We start from the raw sequence: 13115 nt of genomic DNA on the forward strand, positions 1-13115 counted from the left end.
GGACAGTAGATCAATTCATGTTCAGTAGAAAAATTCAAGCTTAAAACAAAAATAAAATATTTTATTACATTTTATTTTGTTTGAGAAGAATACCCAGCAGCATATTGTTGAAGTAGATTTGTTATTTTTAGTAATGGTGCATGAACAACCTCAGTTTAATTTCTAAGTGTAGGTATTTGGGGAGAATTAAAAGGTAAGCATTTCCTAAAATTTCCAAAAAAAGCCTCCAACACCAAGAAAATTCAGAATGGGCCTATAGCTAACTTAAAGGAAAGCTTTCTGATTTCAGTTACAAATTACAAAATAAGTAACTTCAGGTGAGTCACATGATAACAAATAAATGAGTTCCCTCATGGAGGAGGAAATAATGTCAATACTGCCAGAGCATTCCTCTTTTGGCACATCTTTATATTCCTCTTTTGGCACAGTCCTTGTGATGACAGACTAAATTTGTCTCCTGGATGTTTTACATTATAACATACATTTCTTAAGAGAGGGATGGTGAGAGGACTCGGCAACTTTGTATGGCAAGATGTCTCCAAGCCAGCTTGAATGTTACAGTAGAGGATGTTTTCTGTTTTATTTAGTTTGCTCTTCCTTTGTACCCAGGTCTCTTCTGCCGGAATATGTAAGAGGAGTTTATTGTGCCTATTGATACTACTTTATGGTTCTGTGGCTAATAATTCTTTCACATCTTGAGGGACACAAATTGGTGGCAGAAAGCAACAAGAATATGTTGAGGGATGTCTTTCTCTTCTGGTTGATAGATGCAGGAATATGCAGGAACAACACAGTCGATTGATTGATAGTGCACAACTCATCCATAATGATCTGTCTGATATAGCAGTAAATTATTCTTGAGATTGATGCAGGTCATTGAACAGCACATTGACAATTCTGTTGTCTGTCATCCTGCTCAAAGCAAGTCAGGAACGGTAACTGCTGTGATACTCAAGTCTACCTTGGGTGCAAGCACTGTACAGGTGTTCCACTAATATAAGTTGTTGTCTTCTCCCTTCATTTTTTTTGTTGGGTACCTTGGCTTCATTGCTACCTCATTACAAGTAACAGTAAAAATGAGATGAGGTATTTTTAGAAGAGAAGTTTGTAGTCTGTTGCACTGATGATTTCATATTGACATAGAATTCATTTTTGAAAATGCTGGGTTTTGAACTTCAGCAACAAAACATTTCTGTGGAAAAGTTGAAAAGTTAATAAATAATTAAGAAACATACCTGATTGTTGCATGGAGAATTATAAAAAAACCTGCACAACAAACCTTCAAACTTAAGGCAGAAAGGCTAGTAATTCTCAGAAATTTAAAACTTATGTTAGTCTTAAGATTCCATGAATTACCATGATATTCTTGCAGCAGTACTCTCGTTCTCATCTTGTTAGCAATGGCAAAGTTGTACTTGTTTACCTTGTTCAGTTTTTCTTTTCAAAAGAAAAAGTTTGCATTTTTCAGTCTGCCAAGTTGCTCACACTTGAGGAGGAGGAGGAAGGAGCCACATATGCCAAATGTGTGCATTGTACTTTCCAGTTTAATTACCTGTGTTAGTGAGGGTGGAGCGTAAAACAGCCATATCCTTCTTTAACACATGGGGTCAGCAGGGAGTATAAGGCAGTGCATCACAGTAGTCTCAATATCGCAGACCGGGTGATTACGCATGACTTGTTAACCTTCTGAAATGTTATTGATTTTTCTTTTTTTTTTTTTCTTTTTTTTTTTTAATTTAAGAAGAATAACCATAGCTGTTAGCTGGAAGTAATAAGACCTGCTTCATTTGGCTGCTAAATGAGTCAGCAGAAAACCTCAGCTTTCCTACGCAGGGTTCTAGGACTTGACGTCCTGTCACAAAGGGCATGAAGTTTTTCAGATTTCAGATTTGGATGTTTTCCACACTAGACTTCGCCCTGCCAGATATTTACTCGAACCTGACATCTTGTCACAAAGGGCATGAAGCCTTTCAGACTACTGGATATCTTCCACACCAGGCTCTGCCCTGCCAGATACTTTCTTTTAAATTGAGTCCCTTGCGCGCAGTCATGCAAGAGAGTTATCAGCGCTCCGGTCTGGACCCTTCAGAATCAGCAAACATCCACGAATGATGGACTTGAAGAAATTCCCAGGAATTTAGACTTTTGATGCATGGAAAAAAAAGATTACTTGGTCATAGAAAACCATTGCTTTCTGGGCAGTTCTGTGTTTTCCTCTATGCTCTTGTTCCTGAAGCTGACCTGCTGAATACAAAATCCTGACAGGGAGATGAGATTTGGGTAGCAACTTTTTATATATAATTTTGAGACTTTAAAAACCCAAAGCTTTTTGTGTATACTGTTTATGTACTATCTGACTAAGTGCTGATTTGAATATATGAAGTTCTACTTCCATGTGTAGAAAATGTACAACTCTGAAGTACATGCAAAAATCTGTAATTACATATCCAAGTTTTATTGAACATTCTGAAATACGTGTGGGTCATGATATTCCTTGAGCAACTGCACTATTTCTTTCTCTTATGAATTGATCCCCCTGTTGGCATGCCTCCATGTATTCAGCTTATTCAACTACAAACAATTTGGGTTTTCAGTGTATTTCAGGAGATGGTGAAGAACGAGAGCACTTCATTCATGTAAGAATAAAAGAACAACCATTGAGTCCATGTTGCTTGCCTTGATTTTTCTGGTTTCTTGCCTCAGGTGAAGATACAAGGATAGAAATTCAAGCACAGATAATGAAAAACAAAAACTGATGCAGACAGGATAATATATTATTTCCTCATATTCTGTGATTGTGTATAAACATTTAAGGGATCTTTTTTCTTATTGTTCCTTGAAGCTGTCAGATTTCCCAGGTGATCTATCAAAAATGGTAAACAATTCTATCCTTTCTGAGTGCCTGAAACCTATGATAAAACCAAGTACTAAATACTAATTTAAAATTAATGGCACTCTTTTCTGCTGTTTTGTTTTGTTTTCTTTGTGGGTGGTGGTTGGGTGTTTTGTTTTTTTTTTTCGTTTTTTTTTTTTTTTCCAAAAAAAAGACTTTCAAGGAGCTTTTTAAAACATCCTCTGTACTTGGGGCCTGCACATATCATGCAGTAGCTTACCTGTGTTCTCTGAATTAAATTCATGTATAAAGAGGTTCTGGACAGTTTAAAGGAGATGTAAAGGATATTGAGGATATGAATAAAGGGTACATATCCATTGTTATTCTCCTGGACTTTTCTGCTGTCATTGAACATTGTTGTCTGTAAGATAAATTCTCCAAGAGCAGTTGCAGAGAGCAATGTATCCGCTGAGAAGTGATTTAAAATTGCTCTTCAACTGCTGGATACCTTGTTTGTAGAGTCCCACAAAAATAAATTCTCCTGCTGGTCCTTCTCAGCAGTTATGTGCAGTTACAAGATCACTGGTCTGTTGACATGCCTTCAAGTGACTTTCTGGTAGAGGTAAGATGCAGCGCTTTCCTTGGAACTAGGCCAAGGCTGAGCACTTGGTAAACACTCAGGAAATAACAGGTTTCATGACTATGATCCAGAATGTTTGTTTTGGGTGTGTGTGTGTGTGTGTGTTTTAACTTGGAATTTCACTAACCCAGTGATGTACATATTAAAAAGAAAAGAGCTATTACAGATTCAAAACATAATAAAACCTAGAATGTTTTGCCCTCTCAAAACAAGATACTTCACAGAGCACAATTCTCTCCCTGCAGAGAAAATGAGAGCACAGACAATACCAGACAGATTATTCATATTCCTTGGCTACTGCGATGATAAACATTGTACATGCTGAAGAACTTGTATTACACTAGAATAAAATGTGGAAGTAAAGATTGACCAATATGTTTCTTTATTCCCAGAATTAGAAGACCCTTTGTTTCTTTTGTACATTAAAATGTGCTTTTCTAACTGAAGACAAGCCTGTAGAGGCTCCTAAATCAGTTACAGACATTTTCAGTGAGTCCAAATACTGTTTGAAGACTGTCATGGAATATGAGTGGACACGTTCCTACAAAGCCACAACTTTTCTAAACTGAAACCAGAATATTCTGTAGATGTGTTTTTTGAAAGGTGCTCATATATTTATGATTGATTTTTTTTTTTAATTTATTTATAGTTTATGTGCAAAATATTGTCCATAGGGAGTGTGGATGCTATTCTAAAGCTCTGTGTCATTTTTTCAACTTTTCTTTAATTTATCTTGAAGTTTGAACATAGAGTGTATAAGACAGAGTGTGTTGCTAGTTTGGAGCCAGAGTAGTTGAAAATCACTAAGAAAGTTAAACCAACAGAATGCCACTGCAAGCAAATGAAATCCTACCTACTCACCTTTTCCCACTGCAAGAGGAGGCTTCTAGGGGCAGTCTTCCTAACGAACGGAGGGAACTCCCAGTGACTGTGACTTGAGTGTATAGACTGGACAGTTCTGCTTTTCGAGAGCTGACCCTCAGAAGAGCAGCTGGTCTGTTGACTTCTTGTCTTCATGTGGGTTGGGGATGAGTATGTCCAGATCAGAGTTTGTAAAACTGGTTCCAGGCCAGTTCCAGGCCTAGTCTGGCCTGGTGTGCACGTATTGGAAACCGTAGAGTATGGCAATGACAGGTTTTTCCTACTCTCTTTTGATGTGTTTCTGAAACTAGTTAGTTTCTAGCATTTGAACATTTCTATTTCCACTTGAATTGAAAAGTAAGAAATGAGAAATTCGGCAAAGCCTGAATTGGTGCTTACTGCAGCTGATGGAAAGATTGCCTTTGATTTGAAGATGTATTTGAGCAACGTATCTTAAAAGCATTCACTTCTTGAGTCCTTACTGGTGCCAGCCAGACTTCCTTTAAGATCCATTTGAAAAGACCAAGGCTAAGTCATGTCTATCTATTCAGTTCTGACTGTATCTTAGGATTAACTGATTTACTTCAGCAGAGGTAAATAGCATAGATTAAACCAATATTTTTTGACTACTAAAACAGTAATTGCATCGAAACCCAGAGTCACTGAATGTACTGAAAACGCTTTTTGTGTTTGTTTTGTAAAGCCAGCAAACACCTCTACCACCTCTCTCTTAAAATCACCTGCAGTATTTAGTAAACATAAACAAATAGTTCCCACATTGGTCTTTTTTTCTTTTTTTTGGGTTGTCCTCAAACTCAGCATCCAAACCAAGATGTTTAGACTTTGTCTCAATTCTGAGGAAAACAATATTTTTTTTTTTCCAATAAGGGCTGTCTCTGTTGGTAATATTTCTATTTTTTTAATCTCATTCTCAATTCCTTGTGAAAATAACAACTTTGGGTTTATTTTTAAGGCCTGATTCTGTAAGGTGAGGAGCAGTTCCTGAGCTGTGCAGAGCACTCCAGGCTTGCACGGAAGCATTCTGCACTCCTCAAGTCTTAAGTCTTCAAGCCTTACATTAAAAGCTTAAAATGTTCGTAGGCGCTGAGACACTTACTGAGTCAGTCTTTGTTTTATTTGTGCTGTGTAACAGCAGCAAAATGGTTACTCAGAACCTAGATACAACAGCGAGGAGGCAGCTAACGTGAGATTAATTGCTTCACATTATTAACAAGGCCTTTGTCTTTGATTTTGCAGAAAGGTATGTCTGTGTGTACCCCCTGCAGTTGTGTGATATAAGAAATGTTCAGCTTGTGTTTGGAAGCTTCAAGTACACGGGCTCAAAAGAAACAAAAACAAAAAAACCTTCCCTAGAAATATTGTGTAGCTGGTTGGGATCTTTATATTCCATGTAAATAGCAAAGTATGCCTTTACAACTTTGACTGCGCATTGCCCTTTCACAGTAATATGTTTGGTTTGATTTTTCTTTTAGAAAAGAGGGAGAATGGAGGTTTGTAACAGGAAATACAAGCATTACTAAATTAAAATCTGTTTGGTACCTTTCACAGCTGCGTGGAAATAGTTAGTATTTCTGCTGAAAAGCAAGGGCAGTGTGTTTTGAATGCCTTGTGCAGTTATTAGAACACATTTTTTAAATTTTTAAATTTTTTTACAACTATTTTCCTGATGTACAGTAATTCTGATGACACTTGCATATTAATGATGGTAATTCACAGTTGTAATGATTATGATGCCATACTTATAAATTGTTTAGGGAAAAGTATTTAAGATTTTGTAAAAACTAAGGAAATCGCTATCATTTAAATAAGACAGAATTGTATTCTTACACCTTAAGGGATGCACAAGAGAGATTCTCTGTAATAATGTGAAAGTGCCCAAAGTAGATCAGACATGGAGAAGCTACATTAACATATTTGTAAATGAAAAGTACTGTCTCTTGGCTTTTGTGGCTCTTATACCCCATAGTGCTAGTGTTTTGCAGTCCTTCCATTGTCCATTACTGCAAACACGTCCAGATGAATTCAGCGTTTAATGTTAAAAATCTTATAACATGCCAGTTTGATTTGTAGCCCTTCATATCATGGAATGCTAATTAAAATAATATTTTTGCATATGTCATGCCTTTCATGTACATATGCAAATAGAGTCTATTGCCTTTCAGCTATTAGTAATTAACTTTATGAAGGACAGCTGTAATACATAATTAACAAAAATGTTTGCAAGCCCTTTTCACACTGAAAGTTGCAGCAGTAAAATTTTTGCTTATCAAGAAAACCATTTTAGTTTGAAGCTTCAGTCTGATATCTAAATTGTTTGAAGCAGTCACATGACATAATTAAATTGATGTTATATTCTTATCAGCAGAAGAATGGTACTTGATAGGCTCCTATCTGTTTCATTATGTATGTCACCAAAATTAAAGTAAATTATCTGTGTTTTGTTTGGTAGAAACAAAATGCCAGGTAGTATATGTTTTGTTGGTGCTGTTGATGCTTTGAACAATGTCTTGCCAGTTTGAACAATATTCCTGCTCAAAGTGTATTCATGAATGTGTACTTCACCACCTTTTCCATCCTTTTTTTTCTCAAGGTTATAAAATAACTAAGGCTATTAATTTGTTTCCATGTATATCTCTTTAAATAATTAATACAATGAAGTTTGACCAGACATAAGCAGTGATTAAAGCGTCTGATCTTGTGGTATTTTTGTGTTACTCATTAAAAACAATGGAATGACTTGTATGAAGCAGGGTTGTAGGATGGCCCATTAGGCTTAAATAAACTTAAAGGTGTAACTAAAACTGTGTTAATTTATAGCATGAGAAAATGTTATTTTGGTAAAATAGACTGTATTATCAGTATACTGTATAAGATGTTCTAATTTGCAAAGGGAAACAAAGCAAGTTTTCTGTTCTTTGACTAGCTATGTATGGTTGTGATTACGTATTCGTAAGAAAAATAGCCAAGCAACTGCAATCTGAAGACAACCTGTCATTACAAAATAGACTCCCAGATTTAAATTGTAGCCTAGCGGGGGTTTTTAAAAGTCCACCTTTAAGAAAATACACTCAACCACAGATTCAAAGCAGGAAAATATTTTATTAAAAAAAAAAAATAAAATTAATCTTCCTGGGTTTTCTGTTTGTTTGCTAGGGTGGCGTTTGTGATGAAGAAGCATTTGAATACTCATTTACTGGGCAAGCATGGAGTTGGCACACCCAAAGAAAGGTAAACTACTTCAAATTTTTTTCTCGTTCTACTTTATACAATATGTGGAGACCTTATCTGGAATATTTAGCTTACCCAAAATGAAGTCACCTGGCCTTTTAGCTCAACTCCAACTACAGAGGGAGCTAACGTGCCTAAGTAGTCTGCCAGTGTGGTGCTTATGGCATGTCTGTGGGTGTCAGTAGAAAAATTGATGTAGAAAGAAATTCTATGGAAAAGGTGTAGGATCTGCACCTTTTTGGGCATTTTTTGACAGGTAATATTACTTTCTCAAAATGTCCATAATTGTAACTGTCCTTCCAAGTACAAAATCAAATTTTTTAATTTCTTTTTTCTTGGTGGGCTTGATGCTTATAGGTTTTTAAAAGGACTTTCCAAGATTTATGTTGATCACTGAGGTCAAAGCCACAGAGGAATCTAAAAGGAAGTTTCATTAGTGTTCTTGAACAGGAACAGAGATCTGTTGGTTTGACTATTTTAAAAATGAATTACTTTATTCTTTTCAATCTGTGTACAGTTGCGTATTTTCAGATTTTTTTTTCAAGCAGGTTATTTTTTCTGTGGTTTAAAATGTAACTGTGTTTTACAAACTAAATGGCACTGTCTTTACAGATAAACAGATTTTGCCTCAGATTTATTAGGCCCATTATGGCATAGCTATTGCTATTTCATTGAATTTTTTGGGTAATTAGAAACTTTATTGGTTTCGGATAGCCAAAAGATCACATATTCTCTTTCAGTCTGGGTAGATGGAGGTATCCTACTGGCAGGGTTCATTGCTGGATATTTGATACTGTTTCAAGTATTAGTGTGTTGTAACTCATTCTTCCTGTGTAGGCTTTCGTAAATAAAGAGTATTTTCTGGTTTTGGTATGAAAGAAGGCAAAAATACATGATAGCTAGGAGTTGTAGGAGAACACCACAAGACTCTTTCTGGGTCATGTTTATTTCTTGTTAAAGACACTGGAAAGGGTAGTCAATTACACCCTTTCCTCACAAGTTCATCACACTTAAATCGCTGAGTGACCTAAGAGTAGAGTTTTAAATTAACACACCATATACACCTTATGTTTGACTAAGCACCTGTTTAAGTGGTGCTTATATTTTTAATGAGATTTCCTCTACGAAGTGCTTAACCAGAATTTCCCTAACACATGGTTATTTAAAGAGATTTGAGATACTCTGTTTCATCTAAAATATAGAATGATGCATTGAAACAACAATTACATTTTTATCAAAGCAGATATCATATTAAAGTTTATGCTGGTTATCTTTTGTCATAGCGCAAAAATTACAAAAAAATGTTTTGCTCTGGTGGCTTATTTTGTAACTGGAAGCATTCAATACCAGTATGTTCTTTTACAAGGGGGTACTTACTGTATAATCATCATAAATACAACATAGAGATAACTTGTGTTACCCTAGTGAATATGTGCGCAATAAAAGATACATACAATAGATTTCCAAATATAGTATCTTAGCCTGAGAGGCATATTTTTAGCGATCATCATCTTGAAATGAATTCCTAAACAAGCAGGATGCTATAATCTAAGTCGGTTGTTGCTGGCTTTTGTTTGTGTGCTTCTCCTGAAAGCCTTCTGGCTGTTCCCATTTTCCCCATTTCTTCCCGTGTTCCCTCAAAGGCTGGCTGGCCTGCCAGCATGGCGTGAAGAGGAGGAGGAGGAGGGGCGTCCCTCCCCTGCCGCCCCTCCGTGCGGTGGCAGGTTCTCACCCCAGCTGCCCGTGGAGCAGAGAGCCCAGCTCAGGCTCGCGACCTCCCTGCCCCATCTGCTAGCGCAGGCTGTCGCAGCTTTACCCCCAGGCCAGCGTAAACAAGCGGTGTTTGAGTGACTTCATACTCTCATCTTTTGAAATGCCTTCGTCCGTCTTCTGAATATTTCTTATCTACAATACCTTTTAGCTGGCGCTTCAGCTTAAGGTAGAGCAGCTTCAAATAGTAGTGGCAGAGCTACAACAACAAAGTAATTTTAGGCACTTGGGTCTCTTTAGTCTAGAAAAAAGAAGACTGAGGGGGCATCTTATCAATATTGGTAAATACTTAGAGGGAGGGTGCCAGGTAGATGGGAACAGTCCTTTTTTCAGTGGTGCTCAGTGATAGAACAAGAGGTAACGGGCACAAACTTGAACATAGGAAGTTCCATCTAAACATGAGGAGGAACTTGTTTACTTTGAGGGTGTTGGAGCACTGGCACAGGCTGCCCAGAGAGGTTGTGGAGTCTCCCACTCTGGAGACATTCAAAACCTGCCTGGACACCGTCCTGTGCAACCTGCTGTAGGTGACCCTGCTCTGCAGGGGGGTTGGACTAGATGATCTCCAGAGGTCCCTTCCAACCCTGACCATTCTGTGATTTTGTAATTTTCTAGTAGCAGTCTCTCACTGGTGATGGTGGGTGTTTTAGCCATGTGATCTAGTGCAGTAAATACCAAACCACTGTTGCTTTCCTTTCCACCTTTCCCTTCCTATTATGAGAGAGTTTGATGCCTTTTAATGGCTTTAGGAACCAAAGAAATCCTTCTTCAGCATGTTAAACAATCACTTTGGGTATAAACATATTATAAATTAAGTTACATAGTTTTCTTACCTATTTAAAACGTGAATGCCTTGATCATAATTTTGCAAGCTTGCTATTTTTTAATTTCTCTAGGACAACATAATCAGTTTATTCTTTATGTTTTGCATTTGATTCTGCCCTGTGATACATTGCATATAATAGCAAATACTAATAGAAGCTAGCTAAATAGGCTGTGACAATTAAATTAATAATGCATTTTATTTGCAAGTGTTTAGTCTTCATGGTTTGACTGATATATGCAAAGATGGTAATTTATTAAAAGTAAATTCATGTAATTGTACTACAGAGTTTGATGGACCAAAAAAAGTTGTCAGCATGACTATCATCAAAAACAGAAAATTGAAATAAGTTCAAAAGAGTGCTTGAAAAAAATAGTTATAACCCACACACCCTAAGAAATTGGTGCCCTTTAACAAACTTCTCAAAAAGGAATTTCTGGTGACAAACATGGAGATAGTTTTGAAAGGGAGAGAAAAAATACAGTTACAATTTAGAAAGCAGTACTGAACTAGCGTGCCTTGCTCTCTCTAGTTTTCCATAACCCATAACTATTGCTTTTTCATATGCACAAAAGGGAGGTGTTATGGGGGCTGTGGAAGCATTTGCACGTGCAGATATAGGAAATAAGTATAATTCATGAGATTGCTACTAAAACATCTTTTGTATTGAGTTTTTTCTTTTTTTTTTTTGTTTAAAGACAAAATTGATTTAAGGGGGAAATACTGTGCAGCTGAAAATCACAGAAGCTTAAAAAAATAGCCTTGTAGTAAAATGTCTGCACATTTCAGCCACAAAAAACCCTATTGCCTAGTCCATTATGATCATTACCATTTAATAGCTAACTCAAAAGTGGAATGTTTTAACGCAAAAATTCCTCTAAGGTATTTTTTCCTGTTATTGGAACTGTGATACTGATTTATTGTCAACTTGAATGTGTCTCAAAACTGGCATGTTATCTGCGAAGTCCAAGGCCAGTACATATTTGGTACTTCAGTGTCAGTAATCTTCATGGGACCTATAACTATATCTTATTGGCAGGATAAATCTTTGGCTACACCTTTATTGTGTCTAGGAGACAATGTGGTCGAGGACAAGGTGAACGCATCAGTAGCGTTAATGGTGCCAAGTTCTAATTTCTGTTACATCGTTATGTTACTTAGGTGTAAATTGTGGCAAAACACAGAACAAACAGTGATGTTTCACTATTGAGTTTAAGATAAGTACATCCGAGCAAGAAAATAAAAATAAAATCACTAAGTCTCGTCGGTGAGACTGAATTTTGCTGCTATTAAGCACAACTCTGGGTTTAGAAATGTATTGTATGAAAAATACATTTAAATATCCTTTTTTTTCAGGACGCTATTATTAGTGTACAAGATGCATGTTATGGTATATAAGACTTTGTTAACTAGAATTTTACCTGATGTATCTATTTAAACTATTTTTTATATAAGTATATCTGAGAAAGGCATTAAGTGACAGTTGTTTGAGTACCTCATCTTCCTTATGAATTTTAAATGATGAGTTGCCTCTGAAATAACTGTTCTGCATGTGAGTAATCCCATTGTGTCAAATGGGACCATTCGTATCTATAAAGTTACTTGGAGCACAAACACTTCCTGAGCTGGTGTCTGTGTTACAAAACATTTTTTGTAAAGGTCATTTATAATAGATTTGGGTTTTGTAAGGTTGCTCTGGCATTTTTTTCCATGTGCTCTAAAAATGGGATCAATGTTACAGTGCTAGTATTGTCATATGACGATCATGTGATTTTTCAAATAATCTTAATTCATTGGAAAAGCTGTGTAGCGATTTCAACTTGAAAGCAACAACTATAATGCCTAAATGTAAATGCCTATTACTATGTAGTAGCAGCCTGAATAGATACAAGATGCTTTTTCAAATAATGTTGGAAGATAGTGTACATCTGTAATTTGTGAGTTTTTTTACTTGGCTGCTTTGAAGTGAAAAGAGGTGTTAAAAAGTACAAAAGGAGCATGTTGTTCAATGTGCTTGCATAAGCCTTTGTGACTTTTGGAATATCAAATGCTACTAACGTGTGGTACAAACATTGGAAAATATATAAGACTGCATGATATGTCATTGGAGGGCATTATTGAGATCTGAAAGAAAGGTAGCCAGGGAAAATGAATAGGGGTTTGATATTTTGTGAATTTTGTTTTATTTTGTAATAAATTGCAGTGTGCTGATATTTCCATTTGAATGTAAAACTAGCAGTGAATGAAGTCCATCAGTCCAACCCTCTTCTATTTAATTGAACTGCTAATGCTTCTTTTGAAACATTTTTCTTTCTTTGAGTAGAGAAATTTCTGATAGTAACTATTTGATATGCCTGTTTTGGATAATTTTACCCTGTACGTGAAAAACAGAAAGATCCTGTTGATGTTACAACTAGTTTTGGGAAAACAAGTGGCAAAAGTCAGTGTGATGTGTCATTTATACATATATGTATGCAGTCATCTTATAATAACTTACCCATATTCTGAAAGAACAAGTAAGTGACTGTGTCACAGAAAGGTTTCCAGCTAGAGGTGTTGGTAGTACATATGGATACGCAGCGAGAGGCTACCTGTGACCACCGGAGGGTAATGTGCTGAGTCTTGCCATCAAGCTTTGTCATCACCTTTTACTGCTTCTCGCAAATGATTTTGAGCTTTTCAGCTGAAACCTAACGTTACTAGGTTAACTGGATGGGAATGAAAAACTCACTTAATTGATTGTTTCCTGCATTTGGCTTAAAGGGGGTCTTGGGGAGTTACAGAATCATTCTTTGGAAAAGCCCTACGGAAGGAAATGTAGCTTTTCCTTAAAGTATTTACTGGTCGGAAGCTTATGATGAGAGGAGGGGAGTGGAAAGGACTCAGCATTTTAGCATTGGTTTGGAGCTGAAGATCTATGTTAAGCTTTCAGTATTTTG

General features: G+C 36.5%; 1 protein-coding gene across 1 annotated transcript in view; it reads left to right on the forward strand.

Annotated features, from left to right (window-relative positions):
- The window catches only part of ZNF407 (zinc finger protein 407), a 327241-nt gene that overhangs the window by 101475 nt on the left and 212651 nt on the right, over positions 1–13115 (forward strand). Inside the window, exon 3 of the mRNA XM_009885867.1 lies at positions 7509–7583. Coding sequence (XP_009884169.1) covers positions 7509–7583 — 75 coding nt within the window. The remainder of the gene's footprint in view (positions 1–7508; positions 7584–13115) is intronic.

The sequence above is a fragment of the Charadrius vociferus genome, unplaced genomic scaffold (assembly GCF_000708025.1).
Source record: "Charadrius vociferus isolate BGI_N301 unplaced genomic scaffold, ASM70802v2 scaffold195, whole genome shotgun sequence".
Taxonomy (NCBI): Eukaryota; Metazoa; Chordata; class Aves; order Charadriiformes; family Charadriidae; genus Charadrius; species Charadrius vociferus.